The 27,627-nt window shown below is 36.7% G+C and overlaps 1 protein-coding gene across 1 annotated transcript; it reads right to left on the bottom strand.

The window, feature by feature from the left end:
- Positions 1-1,197: 1,197 nt before the first annotated feature.
- abhd12 (abhydrolase domain containing 12, lysophospholipase) lies at positions 1,198-25,974 on the bottom strand. The gene is made up of 13 exons (XM_056235013.1): positions 25,563-25,974; positions 12,526-12,647; positions 8,715-8,820; positions 7,434-7,553; positions 6,698-6,728; positions 6,167-6,212; positions 5,935-6,064; positions 5,715-5,752; positions 4,315-4,394; positions 4,114-4,196; positions 3,622-3,700; positions 2,572-2,699; positions 1,198-1,562 (listed from the first exon to the last, which is right to left on the bottom strand). The coding sequence occupies exons 1-13, from the start codon at positions 25,709-25,711 to the stop codon at positions 1,529-1,531; spliced, it is 1,146 nt and encodes a 381-aa protein (XP_056090988.1). The 5' UTR covers positions 25,712-25,974; the 3' UTR covers positions 1,198-1,528.
- Positions 25,975-27,627: the final 1,653 nt, after the last annotated feature.

The raw sequence follows: 27,627 nt of genomic DNA, 5'->3' as shown, positions 1-27,627 counted from the left end.
TGCTTTATAACCTTCATGTATTCACCTGTGGTTTGATGTGGCACAATCACCAAACAGCAAAGTACACTCTGATTTAAATATCCTTTATCTGTTGCTGGTTTGAGTGGTAAAGACAAACAGTTTTGTGTAATGAAAATGTGCACCTTAAATTCATTCTCTCATGTTAAGACAATCACTAACTGATACATTTTGCCATGAAACCGCTCTACTTGTATAAGTTTAGAAATTCTTAATTTAATATTTTTCCAGACTTGGAAAATACTCAAATCAAATCCCATACTTCTCCAAACTGCCTAAGAACCCTTTTACAATTTGACTGTTTTTACTGTATTTTTGGTCATATAAATATAGCCTTGGTGAACATAAGAGAAAAACATACTGACCCCAAACTTTTGAACAGTAGTGTACATCAGTGAGTTAATGATTTATATAAAGTTTTTTTTGGCTCTATATTAAAGAGGAGGGCACATATTTAATGTAAAATTAATAAAAAATAAGTTTTCAAGATTTGTCACTTCTAGGGTTTTTGATTTGGGCATCCAACATATTATGGTAACAAGGAATTATTGTTTTTAATATATATTTTTTGGAATGTGCAAAGTGAGTATAAACACCAAATAAAATATATAACGAAGAAAAGAAAATGATTATGCATACAGTTTTTCTTTTGACAGTGCAACAATCTTTTTTTCCAGTAACGCATGCAAACTAGCATAGATCAATCAAATGCATTAAAATAATGAAACATTGGGAATTTGGAGAGGGAAATGTCATGTCAAAAGCTCATTCAGTTCTGATTGCAGTTGGGTTGCATATGTACCAAGCAAACATTACAGCATAAACAGAATACACAATAAACCCCATAAAAAAGTCACAGAGTTTTAATGCCAAGGCAGCACAAAAATCTGCACTTTAAAATCATTCAGGAGACACATCATTTAAATGGGAAGAAACGAAAAGAAAGACGACATTTTATTGTACATAATTCAAGTTCAACCTAAAACAACTCCGCTGTTCACATTGAGTGGATTTCAGGTCCATGATATTGTTAATAAGTCGGTTATTGTACGTTCATAAAAACAAAACTGAATCGCAGTCAGCAAGCACTGACGGTGACATCATCTTGTCCTGATTCGTCCCTTTGACCTTGATCCTTGTGTGGTCTTCTCAGTGCCATCGTTAAAACTTCATCTGTACTTCTTTCCTTTGAAGAGGCTCGTTGACTTAAGCATTAATTTCAGTGCATATTTGCATATTATTTTGCATACTTTGTGCTCCAGCTGCCCCTTCAGATCTGTCACCATGACAACAGGAGGCGGTGAAACAAATCACCCAGTCCTGTCACTCTCTCAAAGATGATAACTTTCTCCCTCCGTAGGTTGTGTTAACAAAGGAATGCAAAAGGAACTTGCATCTTCAGTCCATGCTTGTGTGTGTACACATGATGTACACGGTGCGGACAATGTACATTGTGTGTGTGTTTGACTGACAGTGTGTGAGAGAGGGCAGTCATGTAAAATGATCTTGACTACATGTGAGGAAGCGTTGCACTGAGAAAATCACTGAGACAGAGACAAAGAGAACAAAAACACATTAGATTTCTCAAAATCTAATAGAAATAAAACTGGGTTTCTTGACCGGGATTTGCTACAGTTGTAGAAATGCTATTGTTGAATTAAACTAAACAAAACAATACATTTAAATCAATATAAATTACATTAAATGTATCTATAAAAAACTGATAAATATGTACAGAAATATGTATAATAGTATATACAAATATCTATAAAAGTATAGAAGGATTTTGATCCTTTAGCCACACTTCAGTGTCATATATAAAGATAGATGGCAAAATATTGCACAGAAGAATTGTAATGTTTTCAATTATAAAACCATAGATATACAGTTAAAAGACACATAACCTTCAGAGTCGGACTAGTTGTTCAACAGTAATTGAAAAAGAAAACATGTCCATGAAAGGTAGTTAGTTCTTGGAAGAAGTCTTGCAGACTTTAATACATAAAGTTTAAGAGTTGTCTCAGTGTCCAAATATATTCAGGTGTATTTAATATATAATTAATAATTTAAAAAAGTGAACAAATTAAAATGACAAAAGAATCAGTTATTAAATCAATTTAATACATTTAGAAAACTAAAAGTTATTACTTAAAATCTCAGGCTATTTCAAATAAATAATTTTGATCACAGCGGTTCAGTTGACAAAATGTTTGAGAACCCCACCTGTAAAGGTCTGTCTCCCTAAAGAAATCATTACCAACAACCCCCATCTCAAATAAAACCAGATCTGTTTGTTGGTTCAGTACCAGCACAAACTGGAACAGAGCAGAATGACAGTGATTTATGCATGTCTGAATTACTATTGCCTCGGCTCTTGGTCAGGGACCTGGAGCAGAATGTCAAAATTACTCCACCTGGCACAATCCTAAAAATAGCTTGTATTCACACCCAAAAAATAAAAAATAAGATTAAATGTTGCTGAACTGTTTTGTCAGCGCTGAGCACTGGGAAAAAGTACAGATGGCAGCAGTTTGTAAAGTGTACAGTACATACCTGAGTATATTTGGTAGCTGTGGGCTCTTGTAGATGAACTTGTGTCTGTATCCCAGAGAGCTGGAGAACGGGATGAACTGAACCTTATGTCCATTCAGACTCTTACTCTGAGCCGCCAAATCATACAGCTGTGGATAAACAGAGAGAACAGCATCTTTCAAACAAATGTATTAGGAGGTACCATAATATATTATAACTGTTGTTGTTATTATTAATACTAATAATGAGTATATTAATTATATTATTTATTATATATAATTAATATAATTATATATTGTTTTATTATTATTATTACACAGAACAGACCATTTAAAAAAACAAATGCATTAGCAACAACCATAATATATTATTATTGTTGTATAATAATTATAATAATATTATTAATAACCAGTGTTATTTTAGTATTGTATAGTATGTTTTGACTTTTTTAGTAGTTTTTTTTATATGACTATTATCTATTATCGAGATCAACAAAATAAAATTGAGAAATGTTGCTTTAGCAACTAGCTGAAATAAAATACATTTAAGGTTTTTATATTTTCTTTATTTCAAGTAACAGATTTTTTTTTAATGGTTTTAGTAAACTATAATAACCCTACATCAAACAGCTATAAGTAACACCGTGGTTGTGTTCTATATCGTATAATAATGTTAGTTAATATTAAAAAAGAAACAAAGAGTGATACCAATGGTTTGTAATGAAGATATATTTAGGTTTAGGTTATTTCTGAACAAACCAAAACCTATTTTTACTGCAACTTTATTTGGTATATGATTTTGTTTGACATGTAACATGTTGTTTAATACACATCCTCACATGCATATAGTAAAACTTGAGCCTGAGAAACATGGCAGATAAAAGTAAAAAAATACCATCAGACATGCCATATGTGCTTTAAAAAGCAGAAATTAGGTTTAATCATAACAAGTGATCAAATAATTGTAATCCAAGTATAATGAGCATATCTCATCCAATCAGAATTTAGAGTCTGAACTATCCATTCTACAGTTTTAAATGAACCCTGTCATTGTTTGACGTTGATGCTTTACCTTCTTTCCCAGCTGGAAAGGTACGACTGTGTCATCTTCTGCATGCAGGATCAGAACCGGACAGGATATGTGCTTGACACTAAGAGACAGACAGACACATTTTCAGGTGTTTGAAATACCCCAAAGTACTCAAAAGAGGTACAACCTTATAGGGATTTCATAGGTCTCGTCTTAGAACTTAGAACATAGGTCCAGCCTGGGAACTTGCACTGGAGGTCTGTGTAATGAATTGCATGATCACTGCACCTATGTCTGAAGAATCAACGGTCACATGGGGCTGAATACTAAAGTGCTCTCTTTACAGTATACAAGCATTCACATTAAGTCTGTTTCTAAAACAAATTCTCAGAGGAAGATGAAGCCTCCAGCATGTGAAATGCTACAGAAAATGCTGTGTAAACACTCAACAGTTTCCCTAGGTGGACACAGGGTAAACAAACAATCGCACTAAAACTTACAGAGAAACAAACTAAATAGAGGACAAGAACCTACTTCTCATCACTGGCAAATTGGATGTCATTTGCAGTAATTGAATCCAGGAAGAACCAGTCAAAGCCTGGTAGATATCTGTAAACCTGTTACACATATATAATAAATGAACATATATCAATGTCCAAGGTCAATTCTGCTTTTATTCGTGGCACAAAGGCAATACATGATACTTTGAGAGTGAACAGGAACTTGACTTCTCACCATAGAGAAGGGATGGCTCTTGGCTTCCTCTCTGATATTGGTAAAGGGCGACTCTAAAATCAGCGAGTCAGGGGGCGTTCCTGTAAACACAGAGGAAGAAAGTCGTCATTCCTTCAAGTTTTGTAACAGCGGCTCAAATACAGGCTTATGTAACTTAAAGACTTGAAGTGCTTGCCGATTACATAAGTTCACTCTTAATCTAGTCAGTGCCTATTAAAGCTTGTCTATTTCTGAAACGTCAAATCAGAGTCGCAGCTTCCTTAATGACAAGAAATAAAGAAATTATATTCCTAAACTCTTGTCGGCGATCAGGGCACTTCAATTTACATTCATCGTTCTTTATGTGAGCCAATTATAATTATTATTAAATATTAACAAATGTTTTAGACTCAAATTTGACATTTAGGGTTTCCACACTTTCTGGCCAATGCTTTTCCAGAATTTAACCATCACTTTTCCAGTCATTTGTGAGGATTAGAAGGATTTTGAAAAAATGGCTTGATATAGATCACACTCACAAACGGTAAACTCTAGCCAAATAAATACTTTAGAAGTATGTCGAGAAAATGTTATACTTTTGTTCAAAATGTTTTTGAAGAAAATATCTTTTGCTCACCAAAGATGAATTTATTTAATCAGAAATAGAGTAAAAACCTAGTATTATTCCAATTTAAAATAAGTTTTCTATTTTAATATATTTTAAAAAAATGTAATTTATTCCTGTGATGCAAAGCTGAATTTTCAGCATCATTACTCCAGTCTTCAGTGTCTCATGATCCTTCAGAAATCAGTCTAATATTCTGATTTGCTCAAGAAACATTTCTTGTTATTATCAATGTTCAAAACAGTTGTACCGCTTTGTTTGTGGAAACTGTGATAATTTATTTCAGGATTCTTTGATGAACAGAAAGTTCAAAAGAACAGTATTTACTGAAATAGATTTTCTTTGTATCCTCATAAATGTCTTTACTGTCACTTTTGACCAATTTAATGCCTCCTTGCTGAATAGAATTATTGATTGGCCCCAAACTTTTGAATAGCAGTGTAAATTGACTATAGAAATGTCCATGACCTTTTAAGATTGTATTAATTTCCAAAAAATTTACAGCCCTGGAAATCACACTTTTGGATTTTCAATCATTTCATTTGGGAACATGTCTACAAGAATGTTCTTGGCTCATGAATAATAATGAGGTGACATAGAATTCATCCCTTTATTCAATGTGATTTCTTAGAAGTAAATGGGTGCAAGCCATTGAAGGATAAAGGTTCAACCGGCTGCAACCAGCTGTCGGAAGTTTCTACTTGGTCTCAAATTGTAGTTTTACACTGCTGGCTACGGTTTGTTCTCAGTTTCAACATCCCAGCCCATAAGTTTACACAAACTAATGATCACGTACCCCTGTCACACAGCCGTCTCACTAGGTTAGTGGCCACTCTGGAAAAACAGGAATGTACAGCATCAGCAGCAGTTCAAAAATGCCACAGGGAGTTACACAATCAATTCCTTTATGTCAAATGAATGCCAAAATATTATTCCAAGAACAAGAAGTTCCACTTCTAGAGAAAGGAACACTATCCTCAGAGCTCTATGAGATGGCTCTGGCGAGTTCATCTCACCCTGTGCCGAGTGAATGACCCCAGATGTGAAGGGGCTTCTGGCCAATCCGCTGCTTTATCCACTGGTAGAGGAAGAGGGCGTCTGACGTCATCCCTTTCTCTGAAGGGCTGCCCTCAGAGTCACCCCAACCTGCACAAACAAACAAAACCACATGGTGCTTCAATCCGGCACTGGGAATGGGATTCTGACTCAAATGATAGGATAATGCTTTAAAAATGACACCCAACATACCTCTATAATCGAACGTGACTACATGGTAGCCTAATGAACTAAGAACCTGCAGAGACAGGAAAAGAAATTGTCTGACATTACTCAAATAGACAAATGGACAAAAAAAGGGTTCCTGCTCATTTTCCATAAAAATAAAATAAATAAAAAATCCATACTTTTCCAGACTCAAATTTCCAGACTTTTTTTTTTCAAATACGTGTCTCTCCAAGACTGCATTTATTTGATCAAAAATACAGTAAAGCAGCAATATTGTGAAATGTTGATTTGATACTCAAGAAACTTTTGTTGATGTTGAAAATAAGTTTTTCCTGGAAACCATGATACTTTTTTTCAGGATTCATGGATGACTAGAAAGTTCAAAAGAACAGCATTTACTTGAAATAGCAGTCTTTTGTAACATTACTGCCACTTTTTTAGATTTAATGCACCTTTGCTGAACAAAATAATTAATTTCTTTAAAAAAAAAATTGTATTGACTCCAAACTTCTTAACGGCGGTGAAAATTTAAAGGCAATTGCTTTTTTTTTTTACCTTGTAGAGCTGAACTCTGTGATCCCCTCCTCTGAAACACACACACAAACATACTCAAGTAAAGTGACCAAACAACTGTATCTATTGAACTGCATTTGACAGAATCCTTATAAAGCCTGGAATACCCTACATGACTTTTCAAATTTGAACAGATTTTAAAACATCAGGCATTTGCCGACTTTGTAAATGGTAACAAAGAAAAATGGGCATCATACTATCATATAACATCATGTTCTAAACACAACAAACTCTCCTAGCAACAAGGTGCATGGCAAATGAAAACAATATGCTTAAAATATCAAACATGTTTGATTTCCTCCATATGGCTGGAATCATAGTCTGAAGCAAAAAAAATCTGTGCCCATCACACACAATACGATTTTCTGTGAAATCGGCAACTAGCATCGACTCCTCTTGACTGTAAATTGTGAGAAAGATCTGGGCAAAAGCTGTGTATTGTATTCCAGCCTTAAGGCCAATTCACATTGCACCGACAGACGGCGAACAACACAGACAATCACCAGAATAAAGAACACCAATTCCATGACCCGACAAACATGTTCAACGAGAGAAAACAATGGCAACAGATGCTGATGGGTAACACACATGGATCCGACAAAACCTGACAAACTGTTGGTGCAGTGGGAACTGGCCTTTAACGGACAATGAATCATTTTTGAGATTGAGAGGGCTTTAGAAAGTGGTATTGATCCCGTGTCCCTGAGTGTTTGTGTACCTTGTTCCAGCATTACCATGGAGATACAGGATGACAGGGTGACTGGACTGGAAGCTTTTGTCGTACCATTCAGGATCTTCTGCCTGAGCCTCCCTCCACATCACTGTAGGTACTGTGTGCCTGAGAGAGAGAGAGAGAGAGAGAGAGAGAGAGAGAGAGAGAGAGAGAGAGAGAGAGAGAGAGAGAGAGAGAGAGAGAGAGAGAGAGAGAGAGAGAGAGAGAGAGAGAGAGAGAGAGAGAGAGAGAGAGAGAGAGAGAGAGAGAGAGAGAGAGAGAGAATACAGCTGTTACAACACTGCTTCCTTCACTTGATATAGTGAAAAGGTTTGATTCACTAAGAAGGCATGTGCTACTATTCAAAAGTTTGGGGTCGGTAAAATTTTTACTGTATTTGAAAGAAGTCTCTTATGCTCACCAAGGCTGCATTTATTTGATAAAAAATACAGTAAAAACAGTAATATTATGAAATATTATTTCAGTATAAAATAAATATATTAAAATGCAATTTATTCCAGTGATCAAAGCTGAATTTTCAGCATCATTACTCCAGTCTTCAGTGTCACATGATCCTTCAGAAATCATTCTAATATGCTGATTTGCTCAAGAAACTACTATTATAGTTGTCAATGTTGAAAACAGTTTTTTTTTTTTTTCAGGATTCTTTGATGAATAGAAAATTCAAAAGAACAGCATGTATTTGAAATATATATTTTTTAAATAAAATTATACAAATACAACATTATAAATGTCTTTACTGTCACTTTTATGATCAATTTAATGCATCCTTGTTGGATTATTAATTTCACGTATTAGTTTCTTTCAAAAATAAAAAAATCTTACTGACTCCAAACATAGTAGTGTACTCTTTCAGGACTTCACCAAGAATTTATTATAAAAGACTCTCCTACTCAATATTGAATGTGACCAGTACACAAATGAGCTTATTTATGGAGAGAAAACTTCTACGGCATCAGTGGCAGGAGGCTTATATGGCCCTTTCCACTGTTACTCAGTGAAAGTCAAACACACACATTCACAGTCACACCCAATGGCCAGCAGCCACGGGCCCGTGCAGTCCTCTGTCACTACGGATTTACATACTTTGGGCCACAGGCTGTGTTTCAATAAGTGCGCCCTTCAGAAAGACAGCCATTGCCATAGGCAGAGAGAGAGAGAGGGACAGAAACTGTGGGGTAGAGAATGTGAGGACAGAGAGATAGCGAGTGGAGGTAAGCCAGGCTGTGTCTGTATTTTAGCTGTAATCTGTGTCTGTTCTCTCACCACACTCCAATGTTGATTCCTTCCTCCGGCTGTAGGTAGAAGTTGTGAGTGTGATTCAAGCCCTGATCCTGTGGTCTCTTCAGATCTATAAAATACGGCACTCGCACTGAAAGAGAGTGAAACAGAAGTCAGTCAATGTGGAGCTGATTCTGATGCATTTCTCAGTTAAACAGGATATTCCATGGAAAAAAAATTTTTTTTTTTTTTTTTTATCCAACGGGAATTGATGGGATCTTGGAAAGTCGGCATCAGATACCAGAATGGAATCGTCAGTTGAAATCGAAATAAGTTAAATAGTGTACATTTTTATTTCATGTTGCCTTTAACATATGACCACTGAGATTTATACATCAATGATACCAAGAAACGTCTGCATGACTCAGTTAATATTAATGCACTTTAATTTTGTATTGTGTTACATAGCAGCAAATTTTGTTTGATAGATTTATCAATTTATCTAATAGACGTTAGTTTAATCTATGCCAGTACATGTAGATTATCCAATCATAACAAACATAATGTACACTACCATTTAAAAGTTTGGGGTTAGTACGATTTAAAAAAAATAAATGAATACTCATATTTAGCAAGGATGCATTAAATTGATCAAAAGTGACAGTAAAGACATTCAAAATGTTACAAAAGATTTCAAATATTATTATTTTTTATCTTTATTTTTTATCAAAGAATCCTGGAAAAAAAAAAGATTTCCACAAAAATATTAAGCAGCACAACTGTTATCAACATCGATAAATAAGACATCAGCATATTAGATCATGTGACATATTAGAGTTATGAGGCTGAAAATTCAGCTTTGCCTTGCCATCACAGGAATAAATTAATTTTAAAAATTAATAAAAATAGAAAACCTGTAATAATATTTTACAATATTACTGTTTTTACCTGTATATTAGATCAAATAAAATCAGCCTTGGTGAGCATAAGAGACATAAAAATCTTACTGACACCAACCTTTTAACCGGTAGTGTACTTACAGGAGTCTTAAAGGTACAGAAGCAAAAAAAAAAAAGATTGTTTAGTTCTAGTTTAACTCTACTGTATTTATAAATTCCATTCCGTGTCGCTGAAAAATCCTGATGAGATTTAAGATGAGTGATTTTTAATTTTACACTCTCTTCAATAAAGAGAAATTTTGATGAAATACTGAATCGTTATTGAACATTTACAAATGAAGTAATCATGCTGGTAAATCATTTCATACCAAGGTTTTTGCAACTCTGCAAGTCTGGTCACAGTAAGACTGGAAAACAGTCATGTGAATCTATATAATCTATAGTCTGCGCTGCAAGAACCTACGAATAACATTCGGTTTGCCATTTAAGAACTGAAAGTGTGCCACAAGCTTTCTCAGGAGACTGATGACTAGACTAAATTCACCAACCTTAGTCTCAGATTTCTCGCAGTAAAGTAAAGCAGACACAGGGATGCTTACAGTCTCACTTTTACACAGAGTCTGTCCATTATTAGTTCAGACTGCAAACAGAAGCAGAACATAGTGTGGAGAAACACATCAGCTGACAGAAGCGGCGTGACACTGCTGACAATGCTAATGCTAACGTCAGCCCGAAACACCACAGAACCATGACTAATATCAGAGAAATGAAACCATGATGTGACAACATAGAAATAATCTGATAAGGCCAATAGACATGTGAGAGGCTGTTGAAGTGAGACAGGATCTCAGCGGTGAACAGAGTGGGCATTTAAACTGGATTGATGGATGAATGACGGCTTTGTTTGGTCGTAACAACAAAAGGCTGACTAAACCCAAACTGCAACTGTGTATCCAACTTTAATGTTTGAAATGTCTTAATGTCATGATGTCCAGCAGAGTCTGTTCTGTACTTTTATACACTTTTATATACCAAAAGACATTGTTGCAAAACAAGCGCTGAGGCTTCAGTACAAGAGGACAAAGTAGAGACTGTGGATCAGCGTTACTGAACACTCACAGGTACACTACCAGTCAACAGTTTGGGGTCAGTAGGATTTTGGAAAGAAATTAAGTTTTAATTTAGCAAGGATGCATTATATTGATCAAAAGTGACAGTAAAAACTTACATTGTTACAAAATGTCTCTTTTTGTTTAATAGTTACCAGCCACCACCAGCATTTTTTAATCATTTTTGATAAAAACCCCCATCTTATTCTAGCTTCATTCATTCTTTGTTTAGCAATACTTGAATATGGGTAAGTTTCATTTAAAAAAAAAAGCAACATTTTGAACAAAAAGCTGAGAAAATCAAGTTTTTTCAAAAGACTACAACATGTGCATGAGCAATAGAGTCGTGCAGGTATGACGTCACTTTGTAGGCCAAAAACGCAGAAACGAGTTAGCATTTTAGCACTTCCGGTTCCATCGTCCTGAAGTCAATGTTTTTTTTTTTTTTTACATTATTTTCAGTAAAGAGTTAAAAAGAATAGTCAAACATTCGCTTACATTTAATGATGCACAGATAATATCATTAAAACCTTTTCGTTTATGGAGTCAGATGAGATAACGAGTTAGTACATGAAAAAATGTATTTCATTTAATCAAATTACTTTGCCACGCGGAAAGACAGTAACACGCAGAGACCTTCACCCGCTGATCGAATGCCGTCATTGGATCGATTGAGTCGGGCTTACAGCCTAACATATAACACCATGACCATACACCTAACATATAACAAAAACATGGATTGCCGGAAATGTTTGTCAATGGTGGGGAAGTGTTGTGTCATAATAAATGACGAAAAATGCATCAATGGCAGGGAAAAAGTTAAAGAATCCTTTAAAAAAAAATTTTAAGTTTCCACAGACGTCTGCAGAAAAATAATTACTTTGTTAGCTCACATTACTAGTCATAAATTAAGGTACATATAAAGTACAAATTAAGACAAGATTAAAAATTCATATTTGTATCCAAAAAGTTCATAAATTTTGAAATGGCACAGTGTGTAGTTATTATTTCTCAACTCCGAAACAGGCAAAATATTTGATTTTATGAAGATGCACTATGCTGTTTTTATTTGATGACTTTTAAGTGTGTGTGACTGAATGTGTCTTCAGAGTTGTTGAGCATGCTGAATATTTCACAGGGGAAAATGCAGTGTAACAATCTCCTTGGATACTACATTTCCCTTGAGGTGAATTGCCCTAAGCTTGTCCTTGCAGCAGCAGATAATAATGGAAACTGACCCATCAAGTTACTGTATTAAATTATACATCAACAGAAACTGATGCAGCAACCAAATATGACAGGCTACATGGCAGCTTTGCTTGAATAACAAAATGCAAATGCAAAATGATTGGTCTGGGCATCGCAAAACATACAAAATTAGTTTAGTTTAAAAATACTGACATGAATATCAAAGTTTACAAAGACTGACCACTTGTTTAAGATAACAAAAGTATATCCACACAGTACACACACACACACACAAAAACCTTGTCTAATGGTGTGTTCACACCGAATGCGAATAGAGCGTCAAATACGCGTCTATCGCGTCTAGTTTGACGCTTGAATCTTCCGCTCGAGTTCAAATTTTTCAACATGCGCGGAAGACGCGTCGCCCAATTCGCGTCATTCGCGACGCCCGGCGCCAATGATGCGTCGATTCGCGTCTTTGCATTGACTTTGTATGTAATTTACTCGCGCAAATAATTAAATTCACGTTCGGTGTGAACACACTATAAATGCCAAAGTAAACAAATAATGCTCGAAGTATATGGCAAACTTCTGGCCTTCATACCAAAATTTATATATAGTTTGGCCAAGTTGAAAAGATTGGATAAAAAAAATACTCACCAAAGTTTAAAAATACTAATTTTGCTTGTATTGCTGGACAGAGTTTGATGATAACAGGGATAGCGATGTAGATTCCCAGCACCCAGATCAGTATCCTCCTCAGCCTCCACATCAGACCACCCCTGCGGACAGAGAGAGAACTGATTATATAAAACACATATTCCTTTAACACACATAATGCATTAATGTACTACAGATTAACAAAAAAGATCTCAAAATTAAATTATACCACACACCAAGTTCTATTTTGTCCTGCAATAATTGGTTAAGAACAACATTCCCTCACATTTGATGGGCTAAAACACTTCAGGCCAGTTAAAGAATATATTATGGAAATATTAAAGCATGTTTTTGGAATAAAAATCACATGGAAGGTTTACCATGTCTAAGTACAAGATGTGAACAAAAGTGCTGGTTTGGGAATGAAGAGTTAATGGTCCCCATAACAAGGCCGGTCCTCTCACGGTCACACTCAGAGGTCAGACAGTGTGCATCTTTGCGGCCAGTGGTGACCTCTAAATTGTGCCGGGGAGTATAAAGTGTCATGATTAAAATTAGAGAAAGCAGGAGATAGATCACTTAAAGGGACAAACTCACCCTGTCTGACTTACTGCCCTGAGCTCTACTGTAAGGTATGTGTGTGTATGTGTGTTTGTGTCTGGCTGATATATTCAGATTAAAGTGTGACTTTCCAGTACTAAGGTTTGTGGTGAAAAGCTGCTGTATTGAACTGGTTTCATTTCCTCCTTTGCATCTTATTTTCCTAGCTAACTCATGACCAGCGGATTACTTAAACGCTCAAATACTAACACACACACACACGGTTTACTATCTTTGTGGGGACTCTCCATAGACGTAATGGTTTTTATACTGTACAAACTGTATATTCTGTCCCCTTACACTAACCCTACCCCTAAACCTACCAATCACACAAAACTTTCTGCATTTTTACATTTTCCAAAAAATATAATTTAATACGTTTATTAACCTATTATTAACCTGGTCCCCACAATGTAATATAAACTTGTACACACACACACACACACACACACAAATTCCACAAAAAATATTAAGCAGCACAACCGTTAATAACATTGATAATAATAAATGTTTCTTGAGCAGCAAATCAGCATATAAGAATGATTTCTGAAGGATCATGTGACACTGAACACTAGGGTAATAGCGGTTGAATATTTAGCTTTGCTGTCACAGGGGGAAAATACATTTAAACACATTAAAACTTTAATGATACAGTAAAAACCATAATGTTGTAAAATACTGCATGTTAATCAAATAAATGCAGCCTTGATGAGCATAAGAGATTTCTTTCAAAACAATAACAAATCATACTAACCCCAAATTTTTGAATAGTAGTGTATATATATACACTTTAATTTCTTTGCAGTAAATGGGACCCATAAAGATGCAGTCATATGAAATCTAATGACAGGACATAAAGATAGGTGAGAGAGCATCCCAGACAGGGGGAAAGAAGAGTCAAAGCAATAATCCAGGAAGCAAGCCAGAGCTGAGCATCCAGTTTGATCCGGCTGATCCTGGATCAGTTCCACCCCAACATCCCTACTGCCTCCTTCAGACCACACCTGCTAACTTTGATCAAATAGTACTGTAAATGACTATTATGAAGAACTAAAAACAGGTTTATATTTCTATTTACAATGTTAAATAAACTGGAACAAACTGAATAATAGAATCAATTGTTTACTGCAACATTTATGGAAAGGGGTAGTAGAGAGAAGACAGGAAATTATGTGAGTGAGTTCTCTATCCTCTTCTCCCATAATGTGTCAGCATGCCAACAACCAATAAGCCACAGCTCTGACTCCATTATATACTTGAATACTTTTTCCAGGTGATTAATGCAGCAGGAGGCTGATCTCAAATTCCCTGCAGAGATAAGACTTTTGGTCACCAGAAGGTCTGATCTGAGTGTGTGTGTTTGTGCCAATGTGGTCCGTTTGAGAGATTTTGCTTGTGTGTGAGAGTGCGAGGTGATTGTGGTAAAGAGAGAGAGCAAGACTATTGTGTAACAGCAGAGCTAAATACAGCACACACAGGCCGCACTGAGACTCATTACTGTACAGTGCTTACATAGATACTGCCATTGTGTCGTTTATGTGTGCGTGTAACCTTTCAGGATGTTGCTGATTATATACACATTATTATCTAGTTAGAACTAGCCATTTGTTTGTCTATGTGGCTTGATAGATGTTCAAGATGTGTTTACTGGTTAGGTTATAAGATAAGATGTGCAATTCAGGGTTTGTACATGCCGTTTTTGCAGGTTCATGTTCGCACAGAGCATCCTAACCAGAGCTTTAAACCTTCAGGGTAACACTAATATGTTAAGCCATGCTGATCCAATGCCATATGGGCATTATTACGGCTGTCTGGGCATCAGGAGTCCAGTCTGCACTGGGACAAAGAGTTTCTGACTTGTGCATTGAGCAAAAATATGGGAAGGAATGAGAGATGCACCAAAATTTCAGCAGAGAAAACATGCTATAACGGATAACAGAAAAATTTTCTTTATTTGAATTAAGTCTCAAAAAAATTATATGTAATGCATATAATCCTTTTGGATACTGACTGACAGATTAATAAAGAATGGTTCACATTCTCAAACAGACTGCACACATACAGTACACTTGTCTGCCTCGTGCATTATACAGAAAGTGTATCTGTATAACCAGAATCTCATGTAATATATTGTAGGGTACACTACAGATATTGTAGGGTACAAAAATGTAAAGCAGCACAACTGCTTTTAACATTGATAATGATAATAAATTTTTCTTGAGCAGCAAATCAGCATATTAGAATGATTTCTGAAAGATCATGTGACACTGAAGACAGGTGTAATGATGCTGACAATTCAGCTTTGCATCACAGGAATAAATAGAAACAGTTATTTCACATTCTAACAATATTTTATAATATTACTGTTTTACTGTATTTGTAATCAAATAGTAGCAACCTTGGTGAATAAAGAGACCTCTTTCAAAAACAGTAAAAAAAAATCTTAGCAACCGCAAACTTTTGAACAGTAGGTAGTGTACTTGAAGAGATGCGAAGGTCTACTCGGTTTACCATGACACCTTTGAGCATCACACAATGATTCATTTTTCAGTGCTGATTGCCGTTTAACTGTAATTTAACCTGCTTAGAGCACCATCTTGGTAATTTAGCTCTATTTGTGTGTATGTGTGATTCAGTCTCTGCATTGGACAGGATGTAAGTCTCTAAAAATGATCACCACCAACACACTACTCCCACACACTCTCATACACAGTAACACTTTACAATCTGAAATCCCCAAGTCAAGTGCATGTCTTAAAATGGAAAGGAGATTTTAAATCTTTAAAAAAAAACACTAATGAGTTTATTCAAAGTCTGCAGAGTGGCAGCAGTTGGCTGCCTTCATACCATATTATGAAGACATCAATCTCTAAAAAGAATATCATAGTTATTCAATAACCCATTAACAACGCATTAGCTATTAATATTTATAAGAGAATACCTCCACATTTCATTGATCAGTCTAAACTCCTAAAGTGACATGATGAGTAATGCTCAAATGATAAAACTATGCAGTTGTTTGACTACCATTTAGACATTTTTGTGTAATTATATATACCTGGCATTAACCATGCAGGAAAAGTGAAACCTTAAATGCACGTCTGATTCTACGTGAATAAATGATTAGGTCATTTTCAGGTCGACGTATTTGACAGAACAGATGCATGATTCTGTGTATTACCTGAGCAGACAGGCAATACGATCCTGCTGTACTAAACGATAAGCCTACTTTAGGATTAACTTTAGGACTGAATTACACAAGAACACTGAAGCATGCAAGAAACTAAATGAACAACATTTCATACCCATACTACAATACAACACCATAAACATAAGAGAAGCACATAAAAGAAGATATTTTGAAGAATTTTACCATCCAAACACTGGATCGCAATAACTTTTTGTTCAAAATATCTTTTGTGTTCCACAGAAAAAAAAAAAGTCAGGCTACGTTCTGCAGATTTGACGTGTTCTTAACAGATCTCATGGGCTTTAGATTCAAAGGCATCTTTCTAAATCCAAACAAAACCAGTGTATCCCCTCTGCCAATCTCAAACTGTGAGCACTTATTTCTTGAAAGCCACAGTTAGATCACTTCCACTCAATTCTAAGAAGCCAGATTCAAAACTTCTCAGGAAACTTTTTTGTCTCTTCCTTCTCTTTCTGTCGGACGCCAAAGGCTTGTCTCGTGTCTTCGGGCACCAGACAACAGCTATTAAGCGTCAGAGGATATGCTTTCAGAGCTCTTAGCTGCAGCAACCCAAATCAATGTCCTAAATATCCTGATCTGGTTGTAGACCACCAAATGCCAAATACCTGCTCTATCAGCGACCATGATCAATTAGTGGTCAGAGTCCTGACTGACACACAATGTCTGGAGAGACTTAAGAACACATATACAAAGTTCTGTCATGAAACTCTAGGTCCCTAACTCAACCTGCTTGCAATCACATCATCTTTATAGTGCACAGCTGATTGATTCCATTTGCCTTAGTAGTGCAGCACACTGTCTCTTCAGGGCTGTTTTTACACTGGCACAACAAATAAAAATTCTTATTCATGTCTGACATAGATTGTACATTGTTGCACGCGTGTAAACAACTGTAACATGGTTTGTTATTCAGGGAAGGAGGAGGCGGGAACCGGCGAGGATTTCACGACTTTAATCATAAAATAAACAAACACAAAACGAAAGTAAAAGCGGCAGCCCCTCACGGACGACTGCCCCACACACATATAAACAAAACATAACGTCAAATAGTCCAGGCCTGGTCCTCTCTTGTCCTTCACTGTCATCGCTCCTCCTTCTGTGCTTCCGAAGCTCCTCCGTGAGAAACTCGAGACCGGTGTGGCGTGCTCATTCCCAGTCACACCACTGGCCTGTCCTTGTTCTCACGGCCCACTGCCTCATCTTGCTTGCCACCACATCAATCCGCACAAAATCTGATTTTCTTTACACATCCATTCTGAGCCACAACCAAAATTGCCTAAACTACCTTTAATGTCGTATTATGAAGCAGACATGCTCATACATGCTCCAGCAAACTCACAGCTGCTTATATAGGTAAGAGAGTGTGCACATACAGAAAGATTCAGGAACATAGAAACTACGTTTTAGCCACTGCCCTATAAATACATTAAAAAAAAAGCTCTGCTACTGAAGCTACATAAAAATGTGCAGCAACAAGGTGATAATGTTGTAGACACAATCACACACAAACACCTTTTTCTCACTAATACATTGAAATTATTCAAATAAATGTAACCTTCCTGCACTACTTTATTTCACTTCAAAATCATAGATAAAATAACTAATAAACATTACCATTATTTGTTTTGTATCTGTTGTTATTTTATTTTTATTACATTTTGAGCTGCAAGCATAATTGACAGCTTTAACTTGTCCATGCTGGCAAGTGATCATGGTATAAAAAGGATAAACCACATCTAGCTGTGCATTAAACTAAAAGAACCACCTGACGTAAATTATATAAATAATTGTATTCATTTTAAACAGCATGGACATTCAAAACCTAATTGTCAACCTTGTCGTTGAAAGCAATCACAGATACTGGATACAAGTTGTTTTAAGTGAATATAAACAAATGGGGAAAAAAATGTATATGGTCAAAAAGATCTGATCTGTGCATTATGCTTTGCAGCATTATGCCTCACCAAGACTGTATTTATTTGATCAAAAATACAGTAAAAAATAGTGAAATTGTGAAATAGGGTTATAAATTAAAAGTATTACCTTATATTTTAATATATTTTGCAAATGTACTCCATTCCTAATGGAATGGCAAAATTGAATGTAAAAGTCTTTACTGTCACGATTTCTAAAACTTCTGATTGAATCTGATTGAATTCTGACAGAAATAATAATAAAAAAGGACTAGACATGAGACAAAGACAGGCTTGCAATTGAAGGGTAAACTGTGAAGAATGAAGATGATGCAGAAGAAGCAGTAGAAGTAGAGAAAAGTGGAGCCCTTTCACCAACCTGCAGCTACAGCTACATGTAATAGATTATGACAGGTCTGAGGGACAGGACTCTCTGAGAGCACTAAGGTGACACTGAGACAACACAGCTTGGGGTAAGAATAGGACACTAATGCCTTCCTGCTTTTAAAGCAACACCAAGGAACTTTTCCTCTGCGGTCGCCCTACAGGTTGGAAGCGGAATTGTCCATTACCGCTGTCGTAAATAATTTAGCCTACCGCAGCCTACTGTCGCACGCGCACGCTCGCTGTTTATCCAGCACCGGCTTTGGAATCAACAATGGCCACAGACAATTTGAGGAAGTGGTGCATGGGTGAAGTGACGTATGCCGTAAAGCAGTCGAATTTTGTAGGTCTTTTTGTGCTCCGGTTACTACCCGAAACCCGAAGTTACATAGTGCAAGTAAAAGCAATACAGACCACGTCAGGCTATGGCAGACGTGTCATTTAACCTATTGTAAGTCGATGTACCATAACAAGGGTCTTGGAAATATATTATGAAGGTTGAAAAACTACATAGTGTTACTTTAACACAGCAAAAACCGCATCTTCTGGTAACATTATACAGGAAGTTAACTGTTAGCTTCTCCCATTAGACAAAATGAAATGGTATTTATAATACATATTTAGGTGGAAACTAATAAGACGGGAATTACCACCCTAAAGCTAAACACTTTGTTTCTTGGAATGAATCAATCATGGCTGACTGTGTATAGAGCATTTCTTGTTCACAACTCACAAACAAGACCAATGACATTTATTAAGGAAGTAAAAAAAAAAGGTCAGTTTTGATTTCCTGTTGTTTTTAAACAACAGCTGATATGGAATTGCAAGACACATGAAATACAATTACTATTCCACGATAAGGCAAACGGCCTGAGATGAGTTTAGTCTGGACGGGCATGTGAAGGGTATGTGAAACTGTAGACACTGCACTCTTAAGGATGAGATAGACACGTGCTACATTTCAGGCTCTCTACTTCCCCCCCCCCCCCCCCCCCTCCCCCCCTCCCCCCCTCCCCCCCTTTCTTCCTCCCTTTCACTCGCCCTAATGAGTGTCTCTGACCGCTCAGCGAAGGTTGGAAGAGCAGTTTTGACAGTGATGCCAGAGTTAGTTACCGCTCTGTCTAACCCAAGATTAGTCTTCTTCAAACCACCCTAATGAAGAAACACCACCACCATTTCACCAACCCAGTTTGGGGAAGTGCAAAACTACATATATTCAGAATCAACAAATCAATGGGTTGCCTGAATGACTAGTCAACCTAAAGGAAGCCTGAAAAGGCTGGTTTCAAGTCACACTTGATGTTTTTGCGCTCAAAAACAGCTAGAAAAAGCGGATAGAACAGAATGGAGGAATCTCAAAAAGCTTTTTGAAATATTTTAAACTTTTTGACAGGCAAAAAACAGTGTGCAAATGCCAAATACATCGAACTACATGTGTATGGCTGTAGAGGTGAAGATGAAATCTTTGAGAGGGTGCAAATGGTGTAACAGCACACTGTTATCATGCAAACTAAAGGAAAAACTGAATGAACTTGTGGCTATTGGATGACTAGTAGACCATCGTGACCCATCTCATTTACAGCAACTGACACAATGCTTCCCCGACATTAACGGAATCTTCAGGCAATCCATGTTTTCACTGTTTACGGTAGGGATACTCCGGATCAAAACACAGGGGGAAAAGAAGCAGAAACAAGCCATAGAAGCATTGCTTAAGCACATGTAGTCTTTGACAAAATGCAATTTTCTCAGCGTTTTGTTCAAAATGTCACTTTTTTGATGAAACTTTAACACATTCAAGTGTTGCTAAAAAAGAATGCATGAAGACAGAATAAAATAGTTTAAGAATAAAACAATATTTTTAAAAAAAAAGCAGAGGCTCTGTTCTTTCTTTTGATATATTGCATGTTCAGATATTCATACAACAATATATTCTGGGGCCCATGAAAGTTGTGTGAAAATTGTCAAAAATGCTGACAACTTTCTTAAGAAACGCTGGAGGAAAGAGTTAACACACTCTTAGCATGTTTCTCCAATAAGTCATTGTCAAGATCTGTTATTAGTCTTCCTGAAATCTAAAAAAAGATTTCAAAAGAACAAACCTTGTCAAGACTTCTTTTTCCAATCAAACCTGACATACTTTCACAAGAAGATCTAAAATAAGACACCAAATTGTCACAATTAGGACGCCTCTTGGGTCTACATTTGATCTAGAGCTCTGTTGATCCCAGGATGCAGGAAAAGAGCAGAATTTCAGGTTGAAATGTGCAGAGTGAATAACTGACATGGTTTACAGGCATTATTTAGGCTAAAGGCTAGCCACCCCTTCTTGAGATGAATGTCTTTAAGAACAAGGGAATGCAACCAAAAACAACCTATTTAAAAGAGCCCGTGAAATCAAGAGATTTTTTTATGCCTTTTAGCTTTAGGCATGATGTAACGGAAGTAGCAACAGATCTTTTCGTCCATATTGTGATGTACATCTGAATGAAATGGTTCTATGCATCCGTTGTTGATTGGATGGAGGCAGATCTGAATCCGAGCAGTCGACTATAAGAAAGGGGAAGCGGACAAAATGATTAAAGTCCGGCATGCATCACAGAGAGAAGTCTGTTATTTTATCGAGTTATGATATTTTAACAAAAAAATTAATGGCGATTTTAAGTCATCTTGGGCCCTGTTTACACCCGATATTAAGATTTTTTTAGATGATTTTAAGATGTTTTGGTCGATCGGTTCACAAGTAGACGTGGGAATGTAAACACATTCCTGTTTGCACCTGATGTTTTAATCCGTCTCTTTTGTCCACTCTTAACCAATTCTATCCGGATGTCTTCGAGGGGAGGGTCTAAGAACAGCAGCTTTCATTTAAGCTCTGACAGCGGAAAGACCACACCAAACGGTGTGTTAGAAATCAGGAATGGTGAGAACATCGTGCTTGGTACGTTTTTCTTCTTCAAACCAAACTTGGGTCTTCAGCCAACAAAGTTTAAATCCGTCTGGCCAGCGTTCTTCCCTTAATGTTTACGCATTAGGTCAGTAGGAGGAGAGTAGGCCGTCTTTTGTTGCTGTTCAAACTAGAAAATTATGAAAGCAATCCGGTCAAATGCGTTTTCGACTACCTCTGGAAGTGGTCGAAAGTAAACGACCTGTTAACACCTGTATTCAGCGTCGTCCACTTGTACTCCAATCGACGAAAACAAATCTTAACAAACCAGGTGTCAACGGCCTAAATGCTAGTTAAAAAATTACAGACATACACTACCGTTCAAAAGTTTGGGGTCAGTGAGAATTTTATTTTTATTTTTTGGAGGAAAGAAATCAATACTTTTATTTATCAAGGACAGTAAAGACATTTATAATGTTACAAAAGATTCTATTTCAAACAAATGCTGTTCTTTTGAACTTCCTATTCATCAAAGAATCCTAAAAAAAAAAAAAAAAAAAACTGTACAACTGACAGACCAACAACTGTTTCAACATTGATAATAATAATAAATGTTTCTTGAGCATCAAATCCTCATATTATACTGATTTGTGAAGGATCATTTGACACTGAAGACACTGACACTGGTGATGCTGAAAATTCAGCTTTGATCACAGGAATAAATTACACTTTACTATATATTCACACAGAAAACAGCTGATTTACACTGGAATAATATTTAATACTATAACTGATTTTTGTTGTATTTTTAATCAAATAAGCGCAGCCATGGTTAGCAGAAGAGAATTCTTTTAAAAGTATTTAAAATCGTACCGACCCCAAACTTTTGAACGGTAGTGTATGTATTTAAATGTATGATATTCTATAGCAAGAAAAAACACCAAAGTATTACCAACCATCCTGTTTCAATAAAAAAAAAAAAAAAGTCAACACTGTTCTCCTCAAGCAATGCACCGGTAATGAGGTCTTTAACTTCCATGTCTAAAATGTTACATGGGATTTCAGCTAATTTACTTAATTTCACAGATCCTGTGAATTAAAGCTGATCTGACCCTGTTAACCTTGAAACCGGCTAGCCACACAAAGGTCACTGCAACCAGACTAACCAGCGGCAGCTCCTGTGTCGGACACATGACCGGCTCCAGCACCCAATACCCCAGACCCATACAGCACCGGAGGAGAGTCCGATTACTGCGGCATCGGATACAGTGCAATAGTAGAGTGGCATTTCAGTTCAAATGAGATGTGATAGTAGAACTTTACCATACCATTTCCTGCTAGAGTTTCATGCTAATTTGACAAACAACATCTTCTATAACAGGACATTTTACAGGTTAGTTACAATCTTTTAATGGAATATTTCATAACACCTGCTCAGTTGAAACTAACTGCAATAATTTGTAACATTATTGTAGTTAAGAGCTGTAAGCGTTTCCCTGTAAAGCTAAATTCCACTATAAATCAGATTAATCAGAACATAAGAGCTCTAGCTTATTTCTAATAGCCACTATTCATATACACTAGTGTTTCAAAGTTTGCGGTCGGTAAGATGTTTTAAATGTTTTTGAAAGAAATCTCTTATGCTCACAAAAGCTGCATTTATTTGAACAAAAGTAAAGTAAAAACAGTAATATTAAACAACTATAAAACAACTGTTTTCCATACATATTTTAAAATGCAATATATTCTTGTGATGTCAAAGCTGAATTTTCAGCATCATTACTCCAGTCTTTAGTGGGACATGATCCTTCAGAAATCATTATAATATGCTGATTTGGTGCTCAAGAAACATTTATTATTAATATCAATGCCAAAAACAGTTATGTTGCCTAATATATTTGTGGAAACTGTGATATACTTAGAAAGTAAAAGGAATTGTTATATAATAGAATTATTTTAAATAGAAATGTTTTCTAACATTATAAATGTCTTTACTGTCACTTTTGATCAATTTAGTACATCCTTGTTGAATGAAAGTATTTATTTCTTTAAGGAAAAAAAAAAACTTACTGACCTCAAACTTTTGAATGGTAGTGCAACATTAAGCAAACATGAGGCATAGGCCTCTAACTGTCCTCCAGGGTCAAAGGTCACAGGCAATTCACTCAAAGGCAGTGTGTATTTTCCACATGATGTGGTAACCATGAAACCTAATACAATCCTCTAATCTTAAAAGCATTTTGGGGTTGCGACCCACCAGCTGAGAAGCATTGATCTGTAGGAACTCCTCCAGTTTCCCAATCAGCAATATGTTCTGGCAGTACTTATTGTTTATTTGCTGAGTGTACAATGTTTTAACACCATATTGCTGGACCAGAATGTCCAGTAATGCCCCACCTTCCTCCCACTTTGATCTGCAGAGCAAGTCCTGGCCGAGAAGAATAACATCACTAAACAGTAAACACACCTTAGCTACTTAGAAATTTCTAGAACCTTTGTATTTAAGGCCTAATATTAAGGCCTAATGATATCCCTTATAATTGAGCAGAGATATGCCTGGACAACAGCTGAACATGACTGACTATTGCATCCTCCTACAATGATGTAATCTTACATTATTTTAAATTTAGCAGTAAAAAACATGAACTGCATGAGTAAGTCTACAGATGATATCACCTTGCTGCCACTTAACCATGCATTAGAAAACTGACTCTCTTTTTGCATGTAGGGGATCTCCGATGGACTTTCCACTCGACTGAGACAGAAATTCTTTGCTACCATGTACAAGGTCAGTGCGATTAAAAAAACGGTAAAGATTGTGACCAGTGTCACGAAAAAGAAATGAATTCCCCAAAAGCACAATACTTTGAATTTTGAACTACAAATTTCTAAACAATGGAAGTGTAAACCAACATTTTAGGGTTTGTGGAGTCTGAACTGGAATTAGTTACAGTGAACAAAAAAAAGTGCAACATGATTCTTGAGATGCTTGTGCACTTCCTGCAAACAGTCAGACCTCGTGAAAGTTTGCATTCGTGACATTTCTTACTGAGACAGGATGTTTGGACAATATATTGATGGTCTTGTGCCTTATTAAATAAATAAATAACCCAATATGATTGGACAAAAATCTGTGAAGAGCAGGATGAGTCATCAATATTTGGGGTTTTCTTATATATTTTAAATCCGCATATCTGTATATTTTGTACATTATAAGTGTATTTTGTCAACATTTAGGAGCACATTAAACGGGCCTCAAAGCTAAAAGATGTAGACTAAAAGCCGCATTGACTACACATGGTTTTTAAGCTTTGCACAAACATCCCAAACTTACAATCACTTCACACTACAGCCTAAATACCCTTTAGAGCAGAGGTCTTCAATCCTGCTCCTGGAGGACCACTGTCCTGCAGAGTTTAGTTCCAACCCTGATCAAACACACCTGAATCAGCTGAACACACCTTCGTATTGTGCTGAAGCAGGCTGGAACTAAACTCTGCCGGACAGTGGCCCTCCAGGAGCAGGATTGAAGACCTCTGCTTTAGAGTCTCAAGAGAGTCACATGGGACTGTGATTCAATCATAGAGAATAATATGTGGCTCCATGCCTCATAAGAGTTTAAAACCACTAGGATATCAGAGGAATGCCAATAATGCATGTAATATCATACTAACAAACATCAAACGGGACTCTATGCTGAAAATACACAAGATAAAACACATAACTTAAAAACAACTTCGAGCCAGGCTTTCCAAACAAGAGTCATCAGAGAAGATATGATATATATCTGGCAATTTGTATATAAAAAAAAGTTCCATGCCATTATATATTTACTGATTTCTAGCCAAATGCATATTTGTTAATGTTCTTAATGAAAGTTATTATTATACAGCTACATTTTTTTTTTTAAATACTAGGGTTCCCTGGTACTGTATAAACTGATGTTAAGCAAAGAGAAGTCCTGAGCAAGCTTTCCAGAAACTTGGTATAGAGTCAGCCACAGAACATCAGTGCCACATGACATGTGTACCATCAGTCTCACCTCCTGCAGCGTCTTCCCATCGCTGTCCCAGAGCCTCCTGGATCAGAAGCAGCGTCTGTCTTTTTGTGGCACTGCTTCAGATCGGAGCCGTCCAGTAGTGTACCCGTGAACGAGCTGTCATGTTCTTCGTTGGCTTTTCGCTTTCGCATCACTGAAATGTGAAACAGCAAAGGTAAACAGTAACACAAATGAGACTGGAAATATTATACTGCAGTCCTGCGCGTATCCTCTCTGAATCAGGCGGCAAGGCCGGGGAAAATCTTGCAACCGCGTTAGATCCGGTCGTTCCGCAACGGTATGTGTGATCCGGTGTTTCTCCTCCCGGCAATTGTGTCATTCAGCACTTTTTCCCTACATTGTTTTGTAGGAGTCAGATATCTGCAGAGACCAGCTGATCAGTTCAGCCTTTCCCCCTCCGTCCCTCCACTCGGCCAATCACACACCGCCGTTCGGCCCACTCCGTCGCGTCAACAGCCAATCACACACCGCTCTGTTCCGCCGACAAAAAAAAATCAAAGAGCTGTAGCGCCCCCTCTTGTTCAGTTCAATCGTGAAGTGTAGGGTTGCCATGTCGGTCCTGTTGTGTATATTTTGTCTTAATTTATATCACATCAAACGTATGCTGGGAAATTAACTGCTTCCATTCTAGCTCTAGAGGTCGCTGCACGCTTTCTTAATGTAAAAGTGTTACATATTTACAAAGCAAATAGGTATTTTATTTTAAAAGATCTGGCAACATCCCATCTGTCCAATAGAGACTTCCGTACATACCAAACCTGTTCATCCTGCTTTACTGGGTGACTTAAAAGATGTCAGTCTACTACGTGTAATTATGGACAATAAGATCATGGCACCTAACAAACAAGTCTTAGATTTCGTCTATTTCCGTGTAATTTAGTAACTACGTGAGCTAACATTACATCTATCTATCGAGAAAAACCGTCACACGCGGCGGGTCCATGTTAAAACAAAGAAATGCACACTGTAAGTTACATGTCATGTACTACAGTAGCCTATGCAATAAACGGCATTTTCTAAATAAACGGCAACTCTAAATAAATGCATATATTAGAGAATAATTATTTCCAAAACAGCCGTAAACGCATCAACGTCAAAGCACAAACCAGCATGCATGTAAAAACATTATAAACTATCAAGTCCATGCATATGAAGCTGTAGTCAGAAACTCTGTTATTATATAAATCATAAAACCTAACCTGGTCATTCCAGCTGATGGGGTTTCATTGTAGATGTGTTTTGACACGACGCGTGCACCAGAGCCGTAGCACTAGTAAGTTTAAAATGAGTTTCCTCTCACGTGACCACAACAAATAATTCAGCGGAAGGAACATGCAAGCACTTCTTTCCACAATCCACACCATTAAAGTAGTGGCAAAAACAAATTTTAAGTGTGTGTATGTGTGTAAATTTAAAGGAAATTTATTTCTTGTTGTATTTTCTCTCTTTTACATTTATTGTCATTATTGGGGGGGTTGGACCTACATAACAAGGAAAATGTTATACACATGTGACAGGTCATCTTGAGCATGTTTAGATATAGGGGGGGGGGGGGGGTTGAATTGTTTTGGGCAAAAGGTGGCAGTATACCATCACTTTGTTCTGTCTGCAGTTTCACTGTGAAACAGGGCAATCATTTCACCCAACTCCTTCCACACACACACAAAAAAAAAAAACACTAAAAGGGTGGCTTTTAACATGGACAACACTCTCAAGACACACATCCTCTATGCCTTTTTACATACCAGTGTCCCACCTGCCTGGCTTGATTTGGTTTAATATCCCACATTTAAAAATGCCAATGAAAACTGTCATAGAATCTACCAAATGTACAATAGCATGGCAAACATACTGTATTGACACTAAGCTTCTTCTACTTATTGCTTCTAAGCCAAACAAATACTGTTTTATTTGTGATTTCACAAACCCTGACTGATGGAACACACAGTTAAATAAAGAGTCTGAATGAGTATGCTGATTGATTTTATGAGTTATAGGGATATAGGAAAGAATGTCTCCCATCCATTAGCTCTAGTGCTTTTCTCTC

This window comes from Rhinichthys klamathensis, unplaced genomic scaffold, assembly GCF_029890125.1.
Source record: "Rhinichthys klamathensis goyatoka isolate OS25496 unplaced genomic scaffold, OSU_Roscu_1.1 h1tg000412l_1, whole genome shotgun sequence".
Lineage (NCBI taxonomy): Eukaryota > Metazoa > Chordata > Actinopteri > Cypriniformes > Leuciscidae > Rhinichthys > Rhinichthys klamathensis.
This window is presented reverse-complemented; position numbering and strand designations above follow the sequence as displayed.

Excerpts from the sequence above, each read along its gene's own strand:
- abhd12 (XM_056235013.1), bottom strand. The coding sequence starts at position 25,711 with ATGCGAAAGCGAAAAGCCAACGAAGAACATGACAGCTCGTTCACGGGT. Across the intron at positions 4,197-4,314 it reads AGAGCCATCCCTTCTCTATG|GTTTACAGATATCTACCAGG; the intron begins GTGAGAAGTCAA and ends TATGTGTAACAG. Across the intron at positions 3,701-4,113 it reads CAATTTGCCAGTGATGAGAA|TGTCAAGCACATATCCTGTC; the intron begins GTAGGTTCTTGT and ends TCTGTCTCTTAG.